This window comes from Erithacus rubecula, assembly GCF_903797595.1.
Source record: "Erithacus rubecula genome assembly, chromosome: 1".
NCBI lineage: Eukaryota > Metazoa > Chordata > Aves > Passeriformes > Muscicapidae > Erithacus > Erithacus rubecula.
This window is the reverse complement of record NC_136658.1, coordinates 49,578,949-49,601,820: the sequence shown is the minus strand read 5'-3', so window position 1 is coordinate 49,601,820 and position 22,872 is coordinate 49,578,949. Positions and strand designations below refer to the sequence as shown.

Here is a 22,872-nt window from a genome sequence, read left to right as displayed (position 1 = left end):
AGGATTTCTCCCTGCCTGGCTCCGGAGGCTGCTCCAGCGCTGCGCGGAGCAGAGGTTTCCCCGGCTCCCGTAAATACAGGCACACGCATCGAGTGCACCACACGCACGCACACCGCACACACACAGAGGCACAGGCACGCTCCGAGCCGCTGTCCAGTCCATCCCCACGCCGGCTGCTTTCCCCACCGCCTCCATCCAGCCTGGCAGAGGCGGCAGGCACGGCTCCGCGGCGGATTGCGCTGACGCTGCCCCGGGACTCCGCTCGCAGCAACGCGCCCGCGGTTTCAATCTTCACGAGCTACAGACAGATTTTTACTCTCCTTTTTTCCTTTGCCTTTTTTCCATTTTTTTTTTTTCTATTTTTTTTTTTTTTATTCTTTTTTGGTTGTGGGGTAACTGCTTGTGGTTTTGGTTTTTTAATATTTTTTTTTTCTTTTGGCGTGGGGCGAGCGCTCTGCGTTTGGAAAAGGAGCCGGAGGGACAAGGCTACCGCTCTCCTGCGCCCGCCGTGCGCGCATGTGTGCGTGTGCGCACCCATCTCCCCCCCGCCTCGCAAAAGTTTGCCTGGGCGGCCGGGGGGCTCCCGGGCCGCCCCCGCAGCCGGGGGGCGCGGCGGGGGCGCGGCGGAGCGGCGCGGGCGGCGGCGCGGCTCCTGCGCGGCCCGCGGGACTTGCGCTCCGCGCCATGCCGGCGGCGCGGGGGGCTGCGCGGCGCTGCGCCCTGCCGGGGCCGCCGCTGCCGGGGCCGCCGCCGCCGCCGCTGCTGCCGCTGCTGCTGCTGCTGCTGCTGCTGCTGCCGGCGCTGCCGGCCGCGGGCACCGAGGGCAAGGCGCGGAGCTGCAGCGAGGTGCGGCAGGCGTACAGCGCCAAGGGCTTCAGCCTGGCCAGCGTGCCCTACCAGGAGATCGCAGGTAAGGACGGGGCCGGGCGCGGCGGGGAGCGGGCAGGGGCGGCGGAGCTGGGTCGGTGCTGCCGCCGCCGGGCTGCGCGCACGCCCCAGCGGCGCGGGGCCGGGGATCGGGCGGTGTGCGCCGAGCGGAGCGGCCCCGGTGGCACCCGGGGGCTTCCCTGAGGAGCTGTGTGCGTGTAGATAAAGATTAAATAAATACAGAAACTAGGGGAGTGGGGGGTAAAAGAAAAAAAATATATAAAAAAAAAAATTGTGAGAGAAAGACGGGGACGCAGGCAGGCTCAGCCGCGTTTCTGTTCCCTGGCTGAAACTTCTTGAGAGTTGCAGCCGGGCGGCGAGAGGCAGCGGGCAGGTCCGCAGTGGCTGCCGCCCTGTGCGGGGATAAAACTTTGCCTTCAGCCGCGGGTACAAGGCGGGAAGGAGGCGGCTAGGAGGAGGAGGAGGGCGGGGAGGGCAGCCCTGGTGCGCCGCGCTCCGCAGCGCTCCGCGGGCCGGGCCGGGCGGGTCGCCCCTTGGAGGCGCCGCCGCCGCAGCACGGAGCGAGCGGAGCACCGGCTGCCGGGGAGAGGCACCCACACACATCACACACGCCCGCCCGGCAGCCTGTTACTTGACTCTTCCTTCTGCTGAAACATGCCTACAACAGGTTACATCGCAATCCGCCCACGAAGGTGTTGGGAACGGTTTTGTGTTGTAATTCTATTTCCCTGCTTTTCCATACAACCTTATCGGTATTGAGTCTTTAAGACTGAATGAATAAAAATACGTTTGGGGCTGAGACTCATTTAGCAGTCAGAGAGCACCACGAAAAGAGAGCTGTTATACGTGAGGGTATGAGCCGGGGCTGCTTAAATCGGACTGCTTGAGCCCTCAGGAAAGGTTTATGCTTCGCCACTGGCACTTTGCTGTTAGGTCCTGCTATTTTAGAGTGAATTAGATGCTCCTCGGCTTGCTCGCTTCCTCTTAAAAGTTGGAAGCAGTAGATTTATCTTCCTGGAGGTGAAATAATGCCACAGTTATTCACTGTGCAACATTTAGCACTTTACATGAGGAATGATAAATGTGGAAAATCTCAGGACAGCGAGGCTGTACTTCACAAAGATACGGGGAAGCTTGTTCCATGTTGCACCTTCATCCCTCAGGCTTGCTGATTCTCTGGTCTGTCTGTACTTTTTTTCCCTGTAATTTATATTCAGGTTGCTCATCAGTTATATGAAATCATGAAATCTCTCCTGTGAGCCACAGGAGATCCTTTGAATATGCAGTCATGCTTTCCCTTTGCTCACTATTACACTAGCTGCTTTCAGACAGAATGGTAGGATACCCTCCATTAAAAAAAGAAATTCCAGTAAATTTCAGACTTCTAATAACTTTGGGTAAACACTTGTTGCTTTCAGCTCACAGAGAAGTTTTATTGTTTCATATCTTTACAGTGCAAGGTCGACATTAAACTTTTAAGTAAGTCCAGCCTTTACAAGTTTCTGTTGATATGTATTGTACAGAAAGACTTTGAGTAATTAAATATTCAATAGTAGTCCAATCCCAAATTACTCCACAGTTTCATAAGTAAATCCATTTTTATGATTAAATACATGATTTAGGGATGTATCAGTTATTTTTTCTGGGCTTCCTGTTGAAGTAGTTTGGCTTTCTTTGTGGTTTATCTTCCTCTCTGCTAGTTGGTGTATCAACTTTTGAGCAGTTCTGTTTGTAGCTGTTCAAGTGAGTTGTTGTAAGACTAGGATTGTTTTAAAGTGTGTTTCTAAGTTGCTGTTCTTGTACAGTGCTGCAAGGTGGGGTAATAGCTGTTCATGCAGCATGGGCTCTGTATATTAATGTTAAAGCTCTGCATTTGCTACCTGGTGCGATGTTGGATGTGTAGTTAAAGTAATCAATGTACAGGTTTAAGAAGCTTTTTCCTTTTTTTTTTCCCCTTTTCCTCCGTTCTGTCTTTTCCCATCATTCTGACTTGGTTAAGGAAGCAATGTGTTAGTGTTACACAAGTGTAGTCTGTCAAAGGCTCTGCCAAAGGCCTCCTGTTTTAGAAGGTTCAAAGAACTTTATTACAGTCAAATTTCTGAAAAAATATTGTGTTTTCAAAGATTTAGCATCAATGTCTTGATAATATGATGATAAATAGCAATACACAGTGTGGTTTATGTGTTTTGATTTACCAGTAGTCATGGGTTGTTTTTTTTTGTTGTCATTTGTTTAAAAGCTGTTTTTTAGCTACAGCTGTTGAAATGGATAAACTGAAGACAGTGTGTATGTATTGGGGCAAAGTGCATATGCAGTGATATAAAGAGCTGTGGAGAATGTTTAAATTATAGAGATTATGGACATAGAGGTATCTCTCTGTTGAATGGAACTGCAATGCAACAGACTTGTTAGCTAACTTCTATAACGTTATTTATACTGTCACTCACTTTTGCATAGAGAAGGTAGAAGTGACAGGTTTAAAAAGTTGTCAGTTTTTGCTCTTTAAAGGAGAGTTTTCCTACAGTATTTTGTTGCACATGAAATATGTTGAATTTGGCAGTAATGTGACTACAGTTGTTCACTGTACTTTTACAACAATGCTAAATTGTTCTATTTGATTGTACAGGATGCATTTGTAATCATTCTTCTGTGTCTGACGTCTTGTCTGATCACTGCATTCTGATGCTGTGACCTTCACTGGAGTACAGCACATAAAGTTGTTTTCTGACATAGCTAAGCAAAGTGAGTCCTCAATAAAGGAACTTTACCTGGGAATGGGGGGCAGAGGAAGAAGACTTGAAGTATCCTTGATATGCTGCTGCAGGCTTAATTCTGTGCCTCAGCCATATGCAGGGCAGGTAGCAGGAGCTTGCAGTGTGTACTGGGCTGTCCCTGTAAAGGCCTCCTCTCTGAGAGCTGCTGTGGAGTACCATGCTTGTTAAAAAGCTCTGCTGTGAGACTCAGGTTGCCATGACCCAGCATCCATGAGTGTTCGTGGGGTTCCTGAGGACTTTGCAAGAAATGTATTGCTGTAGAAAAATCTGTCATTTGAAAGTCAACAAATCATAGCACATATCTATTGGGAATACTTGTTTAACTCCAGCCATGCCTCTGGTAACTTACATTATCTTAGAGGAAGCCATGAAAATGAAATGTCAGTGTTAAAGCTGAAGCTGGGTTGTGCCCTTGCCTCAGAATTTTCTGAATGAAAATAAATGTCTGACTGTTTAAAGTAGTGGATGTATCTGCTTTGTGCCTTTCACTTCCAAGGTATAGAGAGTGGGGGTTTTGTTTGTTGTAGTTTTGGTTGGGATACGGGGTTTTTTGTTTTGTTTGGGGAGTTTTTACTAATTGCTGAATAACAGTTTATTTAGATAAAGACTAGAACTCTTCTGGTAAAGCATCCAACAGTGAAGATGTTGAATTCAAAGTGCTGTGTAACAAGTATGTGAACTTTGTTCTCCTGCACAGATGATAGACGAGATGACAGTCTGGCAGCACAGTCACCATAGTCAAAGTAACTGAAATGAAAGCAGGAGCAAACCCTTCATTTTGAAGGTCAGGAGTCACTTGAAATTGTGCTTTGATGAATAGGCTTTTTACTGGCATAATACAGAGGAGTTGACTGAATCGAGCAAGCGTACACAACACAGTTGCTTGTAGCTGCTAAGTGGTAACAATTACAACAGCAACGATGACAATGATAATAATAATAGCAACAAAGTAATAATACGTCAGTAGTCACCCATGCAATGGAGCTATTAGTCCATGTCAGATGTTCCCGAGATACTCTTTCTGAATGTTTCGCTTTTGTTCTCTAGAATGCACTAATAGATTGACTCCTGACTGAGTCTGTATCCAAGTACTTGTTCATTAATGCCTTCTTTTACTGATTCTCTGCTGCTGTCACTGAGATCTGCAAGAAGAAAGTGCCTGTAGACCAGGAGGTAGAAGAGGATTCACAGACCCCTTATGTGGTTGCCTCAGCAGAGTTAAAAACGAGATAGACTTACTAAAAGAAACACTATATCCAGTGCAAATTTGTGGAATTTGTTTTGGGCCATTAGACATTAATAAACTCCTGATCTCCATGATGGCAGTGAAGATTGGCATGGAATTTCATGTAAACTTTGTATTTGCTTTTTGTTTTAGCACTGTTGTAGTTATATCCTCCACATTGTGTGTCCCCCTCTCACCTCTGTTTGCAGATGCGGTAATTGCAGCATCAAGAGTCTCTGGTCACCTCTCCTTATGGCCTTCCTTATTTTCCAGTTGTGGGTGCATGGTGCATGTTAATAAACTGGCATGTGGGTGTAGATAGGAGGAAGTGCAGTGTTCCTAAGATCTGTCTTTGCTGTCAGCTCTGTTTATATTTATAGGTTTGTGTGTGACTGATGCCGATAAAGGGAGTACAACTTATGTATGCACATCTGAAACCTAAAGGTAGTGTTTGTAAGATCAGGGCCTTTGAGAAGAAATAGCATGTTTTTAATGCTTATAAATAATGCAATTTTCAATGAGAATTTTAAATCTCAGCATCTGGAGTTTCCCAGTGTGACTTTATGCTAGAGTATCTTGGAAAGAGGGACTTTAAAATACAAAAGGCAATGCTTTAATAATTAATGTAATGATGAACTTCAGTGTATTGTCTCTAATCATCTCTTTTCTTGTCAGTCTGATTTATAATCAAAAAGCTTACCTAAAGCTACAATATTTTCTACACTTCTAAGTGCTAATGTGTTAAACTGTTCTAAAGCTGTATTAGTGCTTGTTTCATCATATGCTGTTGCGAAATACTCCTGAGATTAGGTGGTGTTCAGACACAAGAGGTCAAGCACTATGTTAAAAGCTCAGGCCATTCTTTTTTATATTACTGCAATAAAGAATATATTCATTTCATTTATATTACCACTTGGCTCTCATAAAAGGTCAGTTTCAGCTGAATGTACAATTACTTGCAAATGGCAAATCTTATAACAAGCGATCAACAATAAAAGCTTTTCTGGGTAATTTGTCTTTAAAACTACTACCTGCCATTTCTTTTGAATGACTTGAGCATCTTGCAGTATCACTTGGAGATCTCTGTCTTATTCCCCATGATACATGTAAGAAAACTATGCATACTAATCTTCCCTTCTGCTTAGTAAAGTAAAAATGCATAATTACATTAAAATTTCTAGTTGAAATAACAGGCTTGGTGCTTAAAACTCCATTATGGTATCAAAGTATCAGCACTCTCATTATTAGCAAAATGAAATCACTTTTCTAGTGAACTATGACTGTATGCCCCCTTTTGTACCTGGCTAATGGGTGCTATCTCCCTGTGAAGGGAACCCACATTCCGTGGTTTTGACTGTTCATGCTACCAGGCATAATTATTTTAGCAGCTTAAATATGTGTAAAAGAATTAACACTTCTTCAGAAATTCCTAAGAACAGCATATAAAGGTTGGTGTTTAAAGGCAAAATTGTTATTATACTGAAGAGAGAGAATACATTATAAGATGCAAAAGGAATTTAAAATGTGTTGCAGATGTCAAGAAAACATATGCTGGTAAAATTCATAGCACTTTATTCCTCTGTGTGTAAAATAGGCCTAAAACCTGCTGAAACCAAGACTTGCTTTCTTCACTACTTATTGCTCTAGAGCTCCAGCACATAACCAGAAAAAAAAAAAAAAGAGCTTCCCTAATAAGAACATTTCTAGCTCTTGTTGTAGGAGGCTGTCACAAAGACCACCAGCTCTCTCCGACGAGATTCCTTCAGCTAACGTGCCCTTTTCCTTCCAGCAAAGTGGAACAGCAGCACTCTATTCTGTTGAGTTATTGTGAAACACAGCAGACATTTGGAGACGGGTGCTGCCAAAGATGTGCTGGAAGAGGTTCCCTCTGACTGCACAGGTGACAGCAGTTTGGGTCCTGCTGTGACACCCGCCCAGCAGAGGCAGTCTGTGGCAAAGTCAGGGGTGGTGGGTAGTGCTGGGAGGGCTGCTATCCCCTCCACTCCTTGTGAAACCTGGATGTGCAGGGAGGCTCTGCAGCACAATCCCAGCTCTGAGATGGGATGGAGACCTGCTGACCTTCATCCTGGTCCTGATTTTCAGGGCTGGGTACAGGAGCTGCTCTCAGTGCATCAAAAAGGAGCAGCCAGGGCTGATACTTCTAATGCAAACAGCAAATTGCTCTCCAGCTTGTCTGGCCTGTGAGGTCTGTCACCTTGTGCTCCTAATGGCCTTTTAACTGTGTCTCCAGCTGAGTAGCAGATGTAAAGGGTACTGAGCATCTCGAGCTGTTTCTTTTTTTCCTCCTGAAAGAAGAGTTTCTACACATGCTTGACAAACAGCAGAGCCTTGAACCTGCTCACTGACCTGTTGAGTTTAAAATAGCAGGGCAAATCTCCCCAAAATAAGTGGAAGTGTCTCCTACTTTTAACAGACACGGTGTAGTGCCATTAAATAAGTTTGCTTACAGACTTGCACATAGTGTCCCTGTGTGTCCTTGTGTGTGCATGCAGAGGTAAAGCTATGGCTTTTACCAGGAGCAGCTTCACATCTAAGGTCTGAAGCAGCTAGAGAAGTTGAACATTGCGGAATAGGTGCTTGCAAACCAGGTTGAAATTTTGTTTTATGGACCCATCTGACCAACATGTGAATGCAAACATATGCATGACACAGAACTTCACAGGACCTCACATAAAAAACTTCACTCACTTCATATATGTCAGAAAGATCACAGGCTAAGTCAACCATGCTAATCCTACTGTTTGGGAAGTCCAATTAGTTCAAGCTTGATGCTTGACTAAGCAATAGGTTGGTCCTATAACCTGCCCTGAAGGTCAAAATTAGACTTCTCTGTTGCCAGAAACAGTTTCTTTGCCCATCTGCACAGCTCTTGATTTGTTTATAATGGTAGCAACCTATTTATCTGATGTTTTTAGCCATGTCCCTCTGGCACATGTGTGAGTTTCTAACATGGTAGAGACTGCATCTTTCTGGCATTTGGAGGGAAGTCAATGCATGGGGTGAGGTTTTCATTCATCTCGGTGTCAGATTGTGATGTGCTCTAGTGGATGGATGTTTGTGGATACTGCTGTGGCTGAAGAACTGTGTAGGTATGTGGAAGTACTTCAGACCTGGCAAAATACAGTCAGTAAATGCCTCACTATGCTTCTTATGTCAAATGTCTGTGGATGGTTTTTGAGTTATTGTTGGTATCCCTTATGACCTTGGAGTTTGTCTTTGATAGCACTGATTAATACAGAAAACTAAAATGGCTTTCTTAAATAGGATTTATGTTTTAAGAAGTGAAGCCTAACAGTGGGGAACAGATCTTCATGTGCAGTTATCCTACCAAAAGTACAGCAGTGGTGGCTGATGGTCACGTGGCCGAGGAGGCTCATGCCAGATCCTGTGTACATTTCCTGTAAGTTCTTTTCAGTTCAGAATTCAGGTTTCCCATCTTCAGGAAATGTTTCTCTGAGATGCTGGTCTGAACTAGAAAACTGATCTGATAGCAAATCCACCAAAAAAAACCCCAATCTTGAAACTGCTCAAGATGGTATGTGGGAATGTATAACCCAAGTCATGATGAGAACATGGGGCTTACAATCTGATGGTGTCTTTCAGGTAGATGCCTCGCCTCACAATTCTGTTGAAACTTCTAGAGAAAGATTGTGCATCTTTTTTCATGTGTCACTGAAATGTAGTGTGGCAGTAGTATAGTGTTCTTAGAAGTATAATTCAGAAGGAACTATTAGCAGCTGAACATTCTTGGCTATTGTCCCCACTTCTGTGCTTGGCTTTCTAACTGCATCACCATCAACTTTACAAGCCATACTAGCAAAGTCATCTTTTCTCCAAAACTGATGGAGCTGAACGCTTTCCTGGGATGAGAAAAAGTACTAAGAGGACTTTACTACCTTAGGGAAACTTGTTTGTTACCATGACAGTGTGTTACAGTTAATGTATTCAGTTTAGTGGGTGTCTGCTGATTTTATGGCATGTTGAATTTGGGGGTTAGAAGACAAATGGTTGTTAGACCTCATATTTGTATACTTTTATGTATTGCTGCTTTCCTGTTTCAAATTGTTTCTACACCTGAGGGTGCCCAACTCTTTGCACCTTTGGCCTTACAGTTATGATCACAGTAGCACTGAAACAAAGATTGTTAAAGGCAGAAAAATGCTTCTTTGTATGTCCTATGTGTCCAGTTGTCAGCCATCAGACTTCAGATGTTGAGCAGTTTCTAAAAGCCTTCCAGTTCCTAAGTACCCTTGTTTTTAAATGAGTGTTTGTCCTTAAGAAGCTTAAACAATGCAGTGACAAATCAAAGGCAAGGCTGGTGAACAGCAGTGTCCAGAGTCTCAACCTGATCTGTTTTCTGTCTTTTCTCTTAAGCTGATGTAGCGTTTCAGAGAGAAAGAAGCTGTAAATACAAACAGAAGCTTTTTCTTTGGTTACACAGAATTGATTCACATCATAAACACAAAATATGAATACTTAGTTTTCTGATATTAGCTTTTAGCTTTACAACTTCAACATATAAGTTAATACTGCATATGAGCAATTTAGGTTCCTTGAATGAGAATAGCTATATATAATTTTATCTGTTAGCACTATCTTTGTTGTAGAGAAATATGGAAAATACCTCTTGAAGAGTTTCTCATTCAGGACATTTTCTCTTTAACCAGTTAGAGTCATTGTAAGTTACAGTATTCTTATCTGGTTCAATCTTTGCATAACATGTATATATTTAAAACAGTTTCAAAAATTTGATGCCAAAGATGACTCTCAGAAAAACCTTGCTTAATAAAATAGTTTTTATTTTGTGAAGTAGTCTATCCTTGGCTAGCAGTCCTGTTGTAAGATAAAGCAGGGAGGACAGAATATGCAAATCAAAATTGCAAAGTAAGTCATGTTGGCTCAACAGAGATTTAGGTAGTTTTGAGCAGAAAATCTAAATCTAATTTAAAAATGAAAGTATTTAAAAGTATGGCATGGGGGATGTTTATTTATTGAATTGGTGACAAACAGGAACAATATTCCTTGTCCATTGCTCTTCCCAGAGATGGTCTTTGTGCTGACTATGGCCAGGCAATAAGCACTGTTAATGGAATACCTGGAACATAACTAATATTCACTGATTAAAGGCAAACACCTGTCTTTGCTATGTAGCATGGCTGATGAAGTGGAAGGACTGCCAGAAAGGACTTCCTGAAACTGAATGCTGAAACAGTGATTAGCTTGTTCTTAAAAGCTGATCTTCAGAAGTCCTTTACTGTTCTTTGAATGAGAACTCCAAAGCCTCTTTCTTCTTTGACTACTGAGACAGCATACTAAAAGCCGTGTGTGACTTCATTGTAATCAGATTGGCACTGGGGCATGTGCATGCTTCTGTTATTAGTTTTTTGAGTTAAAGACTCCCCCCAAATTGATTTTTGCCTATCTGTCTCCACTGAATGCAGCCAATGGAGGAATTGGATTGAGAATTAATTGCAGGGGCTTTTTTTACAAAAGTAAATAGAGTAGTAAATGATCAAAATTCAAAATTGCTATTTCATTGTGAGGAGCACTGAAGATTCAAGGAAGGAGTAGTCCTATCTGCAAAGAGGTTCCATTTTGCATTTATGTCAGTATTTCTTCATGAGACTTACAGAATCATAATGTCATAGTTATGTATGTACTGTTTAAACCTTTCTCTGTTACATGGACATCAAACATAATACAAATAAATCTGCTGCTTAAATTTTTAGCTGTCCTTCTAAAAGATGCCAACTTCATATCCTGATGAGATTCAACAGTAATTGATAGTTTTTTTGTGGATGCATCTTTGTACCTTGTTCATTAGTAATGTAGAGTTTGAGTTTGCTTCTTAGAGCAGCTTCAGCTGGACCTTGTAAATCATTGTCTGGAGCACAGACTATGCTTGGTACAGAAACTGGCCAAACCACAAACTCTTTCCACCTCGTATACCAAAATCTGGTTGCTGGTGAATACTTAAACACATAAATGCAGATCACTTCTGAGGTAAAGTTTTTCCATATCTGATAAATATATTTAAATTGCTCTTCTCACAGCCTCTGTACCCAAATAGCTCCTTACGTTGAAAAAGTCTGCTGAGATTGCATCACACTCTAAGGTGTATGTAATACTATGGATAATGAATGGATTATAAATTTGGATTATAATTGTGTTCCAGTTGTCTTTTTAATAGTGGTGTAGATTTTCTGCCATTGGTTTGTTTTTTGTTTTTTTCTTCTTTGAGCATTCTAGAGTAATTTCCATTTTTCAGTGATAGGAGGGTTACTGCAGTTACCTCCGTGCCTAATGGACCTCCAGCTAATTCTGGTTTTGACCAAAGAGGAAATGCTACAGAAGTTCCTTGTCTTTTTCAACTGCAAGAAGTGCAAAAAGCCAACTGAAGATGAAGCAAATTCTTCATTGGATTCATCCAGATTTTATTCTGTAATGCTAAACAAATCTGATATCAGCCCATAAACTTCAGTTGGGTTGAAGAATCATGTATGTCACTTTGCTATTGATTTATAAACTTTTAGGTTATTTCTCATAGTCTTTTCACCTTCATTATTACATTTATTGTACAGCACAGACAATAAACCTTTCTAGAAAGAGTAATGACATTGGAGGATTAGAATCATCATCATTTTAATGGCTGTTGCTTAAGTGCTCATCATTTTGTTCTGTTCTGTGGCTTGCCTGATGTTTGGAACTGATCAACCTGTTGCATCCAGTGATTATTCTGATGAGTCATAAGAAAAGGACAGATGTAGCAAAATAAAACTTCTCAAAATAGATCTTAAGGTTTCTATACCTTTATGTTAATCCAATATAGATATATGGAAGCAAAGTCTTAATTAGTTGAAATTGGCAAATATGAGATGAGCAGTTTAAAATTTTCAATAAGCCTTTTGGGAAGCTGATACTAGCAGCTAGCAGCCACATTTTCTGATTAATACCTATTTGTAGTTTTGACATGCTCATTTGAAAGGCAAATTTGTAAACATTACCAATATTTATTCCACAAATATTTGTCTCATTTTTATTTCACCCTCCTGTGATCTGCAAGTGCTAATCATTGGAACCCTTTGGAGCAAAGGAACTTACCAAGTTGCATTAGATACAACAGGAGCAAAATATTCAAACAAATTTTTGTGGAAAAAGTGCCTTGGTCGATCTAATTTTACAAGTGAGCTGCAGGCATGTCTTTCAACAGTGAGGAGCTAATTTACAAAGGCAAGTTATAGAATATATTCTGAACATTTTCTCAGTTCCTTACGGGGAACTTCTCTCTTCTAAATCATTATTTTCCGTTCTGTCCAGAACACTTTTTATTTATGCTACATAGGCACATACATGCATCCCCATTTCAAAATAAGGAAAAATAACTGATAATTCAGTTTTTAAAGTTACATGTCATTGCTGAAATACTTATTGCTTCCACAAAAGTTAGGCCAACACTGTTTTTACTGATACAGTCCCTTATTTTAGGCATCTTTCTGCCTTACAGGATAATTTTTCATACAGTTGCTTAAGGCTACAGGATACAATGCATGAGGGAAGTTAGAACTGAGTAATCAGCCAGTGAATGTGATGTAGGAGAAAAACCCTGTGTGTGATATGCTGATGAGTGAGAGAGTTGAGTCTTCCCTCCACCTGTTGAGACAACATCTTCAAGGTCCTTTTTTGGAGGGATGCCTGTGATCTCTGTTTTTGAAGCAATTCCACTGTGGATAAATAGTATTGCATAAAACAAGAAATAAGAAAGGGAGCATAGGATATGCATGCAGTGATAGGACAAGGGCAGATGGCTTTAAGGTGAAAGAGGATAGATTAAGATTAGATATTTGGAAGAAATTCCTTTCTGTGAGGGTGGTGAGGCACTGAAAAACGTTGCCCAGGAGAGGTACTTATGCTCCATCTCTGGAAGTGCTCATGGCCAGGCTGTATGGGACTTTGAAAAGCATTGTTTAGTGAGAGGTGTCCCTACCAATAGCACAGGCCTTGGAACTAGATAATTTTCAAGGTCCCTTGCAACCCAAGTAATTCCATCATTCTGTGATTCTGTGTTCATTGAGACAGAGAGGATATTTTGTTTTGTGCCTGTTTTTTAGCACATCAGTGTTAACTATTGGCAGTGCACATGATTATTGTTGAAGTTGAGTTTTGGATAGGCTGTAGTTTCAATAATGGTTTGATCATTCCTCAAACGTGCATGAAACAGAAAACATTCTTGGAAGATGTTTTTATTTTCCTGTTAGTGGGAGTGGGTGGTGGTGCAGAATGGTTCCTTATATACCCTGAGAAGGGGTTTAACATTTTGCACTCTATAAATATATATATATTTTTAAGAATAATATTTTAAGAGTAATACAAAAATATCCCATGGAGAGTCAGCACCAACAATCTTGGTGAAGATGAAGCTGTTCTCCTAAGGTGTTCCACTAAGGTTAAGGTACAAGAGAGAGGTCTTGAAAATCCTGTGGGTTCTGTCTGTTTCCACTACAAGTTTTATTTTCTTTATGAGCCTAGATGTAAACTTGATACTGGGAATAGTAGCAGCTTTAAAACTTTCTCCTGGGGAAATTGTTTGACTTTTGAAGCAGCTTAGAAAGTTGCAAAGGTATTGCTGGCCAACAGGCACAAAATAATTTGATATAAAACTGAACTCTAGGTTGCTGTTGGAAACCACCAAGATAATGAGTCAGTTTAGAAAAAACAGGTTCATTATTTTTTAATTGGGCTGCTCATCAAAAATGCAAGAGGTGTTCCAAATATCATAAAGTTTAAGGAAATTAAGTTCTGATGAATTCCACATACATAACATGATAAATCTATTGATTATACACTGTTGACCCTCACAAGTGAATTCTTCCTACTTTTCAAATGTCTTCTCAGGTGAAAAACAACACAAACATCAATTTAAGCAGTATATAAATATGAACTGAAGTAAGTACTTAAAATGAAACTTTAACAAGACCAAAAGCATTTTGGCAAGATTATTTCAGGGAACAGTTAAAATAAATGAGAACAGCTTTCCTTTGTGATTAACACCATTATATTCTCATTCATTTATGACATTATATTAATTCAGGATATTATATTCATTCAAGACTTACACAGCAATTTTCAGAGGAGCTGTGTAACAACAAAATGAGAAAAGCAATAAAAGACAGAGAACTAATAACACATTTGATATTGAGAGAAAGGAGGATGCAGAGTAGGCTGAGGAAATTGGGGCATATCTACATTCAGCTTGCTGCAGTACTCTAATATAGGAAGATGAAGGAACTAAAGAAGCATTTCTTGTGCCGTTACATAGTCATAACCATGACAGAGAAGGTGGATATTTGGTGGAATGCTGATGAGTGGACTTACAATGCTTTCTGAGATTGGATTTTTGATTTCACTTTCAGTACAGATTTTCTCCTTGTTGCCATCAATCCCAAAAATAAAACCAGGATCAAAACTCTCTTTCTAAGAATTTTGTAGTTGTTTTATAGGGGCTTAATACTGAACTCAAAAGCGACCGTGACACTTCTATCACTTACCTGACTGTGTGTTCCAGAGTCACTAGCAACTGCAGAAGTCATGTGTGATGTCTTTCTGAAAGTGCCTGCCCTTATTGTCTTTCTCTTCCTTTGGTCCTTCCCTAAACATCTCCTAGGTTTCATCATCTCTGCAGCCCCAGTTTAGCACATCTCAAAACTCTGGATACCGTCTCAAAATGCTCATGCCTCTGCACCCATTCTGCCAGCATTCCTTTACCTCTGTACACAATTACCCTGTTCCAGGTGCACGGCGGGCTGGGGGGAGAGCTTCTTTATTTGACTTCTTTTTTTTTTTTTTTTTTTTTTATATCAGATACAGCAATCTCATCTTGGGCACTAATGAGTAGCTGACTCAGTGTTCTCTAGTTTTCACTGACTAGGTTACTAGAATTCTTCCACTTATTGTTTTCTTTGGTCCTTGATTTAGTATTTATTTGTGTTGACTTTATTATAGAGAAAACCTGACAGCAAATGTCCAACAATTTCACTCATTTTTCCCAGTTGCTTGATCTTTTTGTTGTTTTTTTTTTTTTTTTTTTTTTTCTTTTTCATTTCCTGGCTCTGCCCCATCTTCTTTCCCTTCACCTCCTGCTCTTTAAAAATTGCTCTTAGTATTGTGCTTCTGCAGTTCTGTGTTTCTTCTTCAGACTACAGCTTTATCCATAAAAGAAGATATAATTTAGTGTGGTCTTATATTTAGGATTCAGTCCCCTTTCAGTGAATTTTCTGTCAGTATTTTCTTGGAGCACTTTCTGACTAAAGCCTGTCAAACTTTTGGATTTTAGAAGGGCCAGGACTTCTTTCTTTGCCCAGAATTTTATTTCCTGAACTATTTATTTTGGAAGATAATTTTCTTGAAAGTTAAACCACATGTAAGAAACTCCTGGGGATATGGAGAGGAGTGCAGTCAGTTCAGTCTTTAAGAAGGAACAAAGCAGTTGGGAGCAAAAGCATGAGACACAAAAGTTTGCTTCTGTAGAGCCATGTAAAAATAAAGAAACACAGGCTGAGTTTAGCAATATCTGGAGGAACCAAAGACATAATAATTAAAGTAATCTTTTGTAATTTTTGCATGTGTTAGTGCAGCAATTTTGCTTAAATTTGGACAATATCGGAATCTTGGTTACAAACTCTAATTTTACAGCCCATCTGTAATTAGTGTTTTATTCTTATACCATGGAAGTTATACCTGTGGAGTTCCTTTTTAAAAAAAAACACTAGCTGTCCATCCATAGTCCTGCCACAGTGAAGGCCCCAGGAGTTTTCAGCTAAAATTTTCATATCCTCAAAAGAGCTGCAGAGCCATCCTTTGTGAGCCAGCAGATGGGGCATCTCTGTGAGGGCATCTCACTCTGCCCTGAGGTGAGTAATTAAAAAATCATGGTATGTTTTGTGTTTGAAGGCACCATAAAAATCATCTCCTTCCTTTCTTGGGCTGGGACACCTCGCCCTAGACCAGGTTGCTCAGAGTCCAAACTAAACTGGCCTTGAACAGTTTGAGGGATGGGGCAGTCACAGCTTGTCTGGGCAACTTGTTCCAGTGTCTCACCACACTGTTTCGGGGTCTCACCATTCTCACAATGGAGAATGCCTTCCTAATATCTAATCTAATGCTTGTTTAGGTTAGATATTTTGGTTTTAAGCCATTCCTCTCTTGTCCTACTGGCAGATGTCCTTGTAAAAATTCCCTCCCCAGCTTTTCTACAGCCCTCCCTTTAGGTACTGGAAGGCTGCTGTAGGTTTTCCATGAAGCCTTCTCTAGAAACTACCCCAAGTCTCTCAGCCTGTCTTCAGCAGCAGCAGGAGAGGTGCTCCAGTCCTGTGATTATTTTCATGACTGTCCTCTGGACATGCTTCAGCAAACCCATGTCCTTCCATGAGTCATTACTGTAATGAGCTTCCCTGGCATCTCAAGTCCAGGTGGCTGCACTCCAGGCACCGGTGCCTTGCAGCCACCTGTAAATGATGTGGTGTGGTCCAGATGGGTCAGGATGCCCTACCTGACCTGGCTTGCATTGAGTAACAGCACCTGTTGCCTTAGGAAGTAATTTAATGCTGTGTGCAGTAGAAGAAGATGTTGGATTGGTTTGGATTTGGATGTAGGACTTGACTTCAAATAAAGATGTTAGGAATGGGAGGTTTATTGCATTTTTCTTTCTCACTTTTGGAGGAGGGAGAAGTATTAATAGCAAACAGCAGTACAGATGTATTTTTGCTTCTCAATCATTAGCACTTTGGGAAGAATACAGGCAAAGGACAAAACAAGAAAAAAGCAGCCACAAGAAAGAAGTGGCGGGATGTGCAGAAAAGCACTGCCCTTGCTATTCTGCTGTAGTCAGAAAAGTCAAAATGCACATCAGAATACAGGAATGAAAAATGACAGTCTTCTAGACTGAAACATGACAAAATTGCAGTGAATATAAGCTAGCTTCAAGCAAAGCACTGCTTATCTGCCATTTATCATGATGTTGATTCTTAAGAGGAAAAGTGTGATACTGTATTTGGGGAAGCAAAAATTAATTTTTTTTCATTAGCATGGCAACTTTTAACGTCATTATTTCATAATTATTCCACAAAAGTTAGAGACATTTAGCATTGCCATTAGCTTTTCATCTTATCAACATATTGAAATCAAAATACAAAATCAATATGAAATTGCCAAAGATTTGGCTTTTTTGTTTGGTTGGTTTGCTTTTGATTTAAACAGATACACAGGCTTTGAGAAAAAAGTTTTTTTAATTACAAAATAATTTTTAAAAGGTACAATTTTGAATAATGCATGGAATAAATTGCTGCTACCTGGAATTGTGGAACACCAGAAGTAAATGCACCTTCAGTCTGAATCAGGACTGAGGAAGCACATAGCATGAGGCACCACAGGGCTAACTGATATATTTACTGCTGCTTTAATCTCTTTTACTGGCCTGCACATGGCCAACAGGCACAAACTTTGTTTGTTGACATTTTTTATGTTAACTGTGCTTTTAGTAGCAGCAAATAAATCCTGAATTAGGAAAGAAACACCAAAATAGGTTTTTTAACGGTATAAATAAAATGTACTTTAACATGGCAGCATATTGTGACTATAATCTGATGTGAAAAGTATTGTATCAGCAAAATTATTCTTACTTTCTATTCGTAACATTAAATAGTGGTAAGGACTCAAGATCTGAAATTATGAAATATAAATTGTTCAAGATCCTATATGTAAATAGTGATAGTAATCATTGCCACTGTTTTTACCAGTGACTAATTTGCCTTTATAATCATGATATAAAAACCCCACATGGTCAAGATACAGCTATTTTAATAAGTCAGGTAGGCAGAAGAGCCTGGAGTTTTTTCTTTGGCATTGTGCTGTAGAGCAAGGAAGTAGTTTATTTAAAAATAAAAAATCCACTTACTCATTTTTTACAGAAAGTTGGTTGTTGCCAGTGATGCAGACTCCGGACATAAATGAAACAAATGCACTTAATGAACCAGGTATTGTGATGACTGTTGCTTAAAACTTATTTCTGAGACTATAATTCATGAGCAGATATTGGTAGAGAAAGCTTTGCTTTGAACAGAACCAGAGCTGGATAAAAGCCAGGAGAGAGAAGTCTGTGAATTCGGGCTGAGATGTATGTTTGATAAAACCAGAGATTACTTTGTATTTTTGTATGATGCTAGGGACAAGTAAAAGGGATGGATCCAAAAAGAAAGGTACTTGAAAGCCCATTGGCAACAGGATCAAAAGGAAAGCAAATGGGAAATAAAGAGGAGAGTGAGGGGGAAGAGGTGCTCCATAACAATGTGCATCAGCCTGTGGAGGGAAGTGGAGGTGAAGGAAATGTCATGTGGTAGCTTCCCTTCAGATGTGAGTCTTTAATCTTTTTCTGCATTTTTTGCACATGAATTCTTTAGAATTTTATTTGCTTTCAAAATTTCATCAGGCACAAGTGCTTGTTGGAATATTTCTGACAGTATTCCTAGTGTTTGAACTCCATAGTTGTCATTAGTTCCTTCAATAAATATTCCCTGCTGTTGCTTTGATTTTCATAATTAGTCACTCTCAATCAAATACATTTCTCAAGGACTGAAATGGTGAAATATAAATTCTTCATGATCCCATAACGAAAAGACAATTTTAAAGGTTTTGATTCACAATACATGTTCCAGCTAAGAAAAGAACGTGACTATGTGAGAAAGAACAAAGAGCCAGGCTCCAAGATACTTCAATTTTAGGATAGTTTAGGGAATTTTTTTATAACTTCTTAAGGTGTTAAGATACCCAAATACTTGAAAAACTTGGAATTGATTTATGAAAGCTAGAAGTCTGTATCTTGTTTGTGAGGTGCATATTTATATATCTATCCCTCTGTCTGTCTATCTAAAGGTGATTAAAGCTGCTAATTTGCTGTCATTTGCAAAACAATATTTTTTACTATGTATGTGACATCAGAGGGTCTCAGCATATGAAGTGATGTGTGATTCTAGCAAGCAGAAAAGCAGATGAAATGAAAGGTGTTGTTCTACTCAGAAGTGAAGGCTACATTGCAAGTATTTTATTGCATGCAAATCCAGTAATACACTTACACAGAAATTATGAATATACAAACTTCCAAAAGGTCCTGGAAGGATTTTATGAAGGATTTAGATGCTAAAACCTTAGAGAGCAGTTTGAGGCAGTGTCTTCTTAAGAACCCCTAGAGCGTTGTAAAAAAACCATAAAAAACAGCTTCCCTGTCCCAAGCAGTTGCATTGGCTGTTTTGGGGCAAGAACTTAAATTTGCTAACCATGAGAGAGGAGTGCTATTCTCATATGTATGTTCATCACCCAAATAGAAGTGTTTGGCATTTTGAGTCTAACTGGATTTAGGCATCTGCTTAATCAGGTTTATGAGACTGGTATTCTGGTGTCTGGATACCCTGCAGTTTCAGTTCCCTTGGAAATATATACATTTCTATGGTCTTTATGTTTTCTTTTATTCTTGATATAGTACATAACAAGAAAATAGATAGTGTATGTGGGGTGGTTTTTTTGGGGGGGTTTGGTTTTTTTTTTTTTGGGGGGTTTTTTTTTGTGTTGTAGTTACCTGTAGTAAATGGAGAAGGGAAGACTTCTAATTAAGATGTTCTACATCATTCCCTGGAAGCATTCAGGGAATATACCTGCATTAGCATTTCAGTATGAATTAGGAATGTGCTTTTGAAGTAAAGGTCCCCCTTGTCTCTACTTGCTGTGCTTGGATTCTCATTATAAAGTAGTCTTGGAAAACACAAGATGGACTTTTTTTGGGTACCCAGACAATGTGCTCCAACCACTTCCAGATAATCAAATTCCTAGTCCCAAGTCAAAATAAATCCAAACCCTTTAATAAGTACAGTGTGGATATCAGTTTCTCATCAGCCATGCATTACCCTAAGGAGTTGCTTCAATTGAACTGCCCTGGTTGCTTCTGTAGGTGCAAGCATGAATTTCTTCAAAGCTTTCTCTCTTTCAGCTACAGGATGAGTCTGGGTCCTCAGCAGAGGCAATCAGATCACTCTGCTAAAGGAAGGTGCCTCAATTTGAGGCACTGAAAACTCATATTAGCTGCCTAAAAGTAGGTGATATAAATACTGTTGGTAGTGTTTATATCATAGAATAGAGCAAGGCAGTGCAGGCAGCAGCTGTGCATGACTTCTTACTTCAGTCCCCTCCAGTGAGTTATTCTCCCTTGGGCAGGATGTGATGGGGAATGCACCCCATCTGTGCTAATCCAGCTCTTGACTCTTTGTTGTTTTAGAGAGACATGATAATATTACAAAAAAATGAAACAATAGAAAATAAACAAAACCCTCCTTTTTTTTGGAGCACAGCCTTCTTCACACTTGCATTCAGTGGTTTGTAATCACTAGGCTAGTGCAAAACAAATACTTTGATCTTGCACTAGCACTACTAAGTAAACCAGCTAAATTGTTACTAACACTAACTCCCATTTTCTAGCATGTTCTCTCAAAGGCTGTTTGGTAAATCTTGCTTCACTGTCAATTTAAATATTGTTTCTCCCTCCCAGAAAACACAGACATCTCAGTTCATTCCAAGAATACTTAATGAGTACACATTTCTCATGTCAAGACCATAATAAATCAAGTATGGAATGGTGCAGACTTGAGTCATGTACTTTTCTATAACTTTCTGATTGTCACATCATTTGTAGCATATATTTCTACTGAAAACATCAAAAAATACTAGCTCATAGCTAAGATCAAAGAAAAAAAAAAAAAAGACTATATGCCAGCATGCTATTTGAAATTTGGAATTCTAGCATCAAACATTAAAAATCTAGGTAATTATGATTGTTGCAGGACCTTTGTTTGGCTCCCTTGTACCTATGAGTAAAGATAGTCCTAGAAGTATGCTCATGTGCAAATCCTCATACACAATCACTTATTGTACTTAGACAATAAATTATTTTCTCTTATACTAGATCTTATTTGAATTCTGTTCTGAAGATAAGCTATGAATATTCTTACAGCTTCTTATAACTATTATATCTAGAATCTTAATTAATTTCTTTTTCATAATTTGTCCTGGGCTATTATTGTCCTTTTACATATGAGAAATAAATACATTTTTAAAGATTCAGATGTTCAGTTTGTACTGTAAAAGCACTTAGCACTTTGGATTTTCAGAATATCACTAACTGGCTAGCTCCAGTCTCCAAGCAGATCTTCTGCATAACAGGCTCTATTGTGTCTGTTTTTGGACACCAGAAAGTGATTAAGGTAAATGAAGAATCACTTGTACAAGCCTGGCTGAGATACAGGAACCTATAGGAGGAGCAGTGCTACCAAGCAATTCTCCATGGAAATAGTTTTGCCATGATACTCATGAGATTATCCTTTCTCTAGCTGCAGCTCTCATCTCCATTCACTAAGTGCTTTCCAAGTTTGGCAAAACAAAAAAGCAAAAAAAGAAAAAGCTTTTATCCTACAGACTGAACAGTATCCAGTCTTGCTCACACTAAACCTATACCATCCACCATCGTGATGCAAATGCATGCAGGACAGTATTGTGATTTTATTGTACGAATGTTTCCTTTCCTAACTTTCTTCACAATCTTTAAACAAGACTCTTAGATGCATAGAAAAGTTACAGTGCAGGTGCTTGAATTCAACTTTCTTATTGCCATGTCAGATTTTTTGTATAAAATTCTCTCTGTATCTGTTTCCCTGTGGTTTTTGTTCAGCCCAAAATGCATCTTGGTTCCTTTTAAAAAAGAGTTCTTTATGGACATTTTATAGAGTGATGAATTTTCCTGGTGTTCATATAGTAGCAGCTTAATGGAACTGTATTTAAATGGACAGGAAATATAATGGCATCCATTGAAAAATGTGAGATCAGATGCATCCTTAAGTGTTCTGTGACTTTGGCTGGTTGATAGGATTGGAGGATGTGCTTCAAATGATTCCCAAAACATCACCATTGGATACACTATGGCAAGGTTAGGAGGAGCCCTAGAAGGACATCTGCAGGGAAAAGAACCTCAAACACCTGATGTAGAGTTTGATTATCTTAAACATCTGACTTGGATTCAGGTCCATAAATGAGACCTGAAGAGGATGGTTTGGGATTTGATTCACAGGTCCTCCTCTTCATGAAGACTATTCTGCTGCAAGAGTGTTTGTCACTGAGGGCTGAGGGGACAACTCATGTGAACAGAGTTTGCATGTGGAGTGGACTTGTCAGCAGAAAGACTGGGCAAAGCACGGTTGAAAAACGAATGTTTGGTTTATGTCTGAGCTCTTCCAGAGAGAGGAAAACCACAGTTTGTTCAGATCAAGTGGCAGCTGCTGAAGTACTGCTGTAAGTGTATTCAAGTGCCAGGTTCATATGGGACGCAGACTTATTTTAAACACTCCACTAAAATGAGAACAGTTCTTCAAAGTTGAAAGCTAAAGCGTTCATTTATTTAAAATGTTTCTCTTGGAACGATTTAGTAGACCAGAGTCTTGGTTTACTATTGAGTAGTTTATTATTATTTCTGTTTCCTTCTGAGGGTTGCTTTGGATATTGTACTGAAAAGTTCAGAACTTCCTTGAAAATTCTGAGAGAGAGAGAAGCCTGGTTTATCTCCTTCTCCTTGCTGTTTAGTGATGTTACAGCTATGATTGAATTACATCAGATGAGCAATTGGCAAGGTTTAGGAGCCATACCATATAGTGATTGCCCTGACCTAATACCTTTGACTTAGTACAAAATTCTCGAGTATTACTGATTACATTCCCATTTCACATATCTGCCTAAGAAGCTTTTTTCCTATTATTTTTTTAGCCTTGTAAAGCTTTTGTTTTCAATGTTTTCAGGAACATTTTTCTTTATAGTGAAGTTTGCAGTATGTAGTGCAGCTTCTACCCATATTACCATGACCTTGCACCAGCCAACAATGTG

The 22,872-nt window shown here is 39.9% G+C and overlaps 1 protein-coding gene across 1 annotated transcript in view; it reads left to right on the top strand.

Moving 5' to 3' along the window:
- Window positions 1–516: 516 nt before the first annotated feature.
- Window positions 517–22,872, top strand: part of GPC6 (glypican 6) — a gene marked incomplete at its 5' end in the record, with an annotated part of 711,546 nt that continues 689,190 nt past the window's right edge. The window contains one exon of the mRNA XM_079307108.1: window positions 517–910. Within this exon, the coding sequence (XP_079163234.1) occupies window positions 517–910 (394 nt within the window). The remainder of the gene's footprint in view (window positions 911–22,872) is intronic.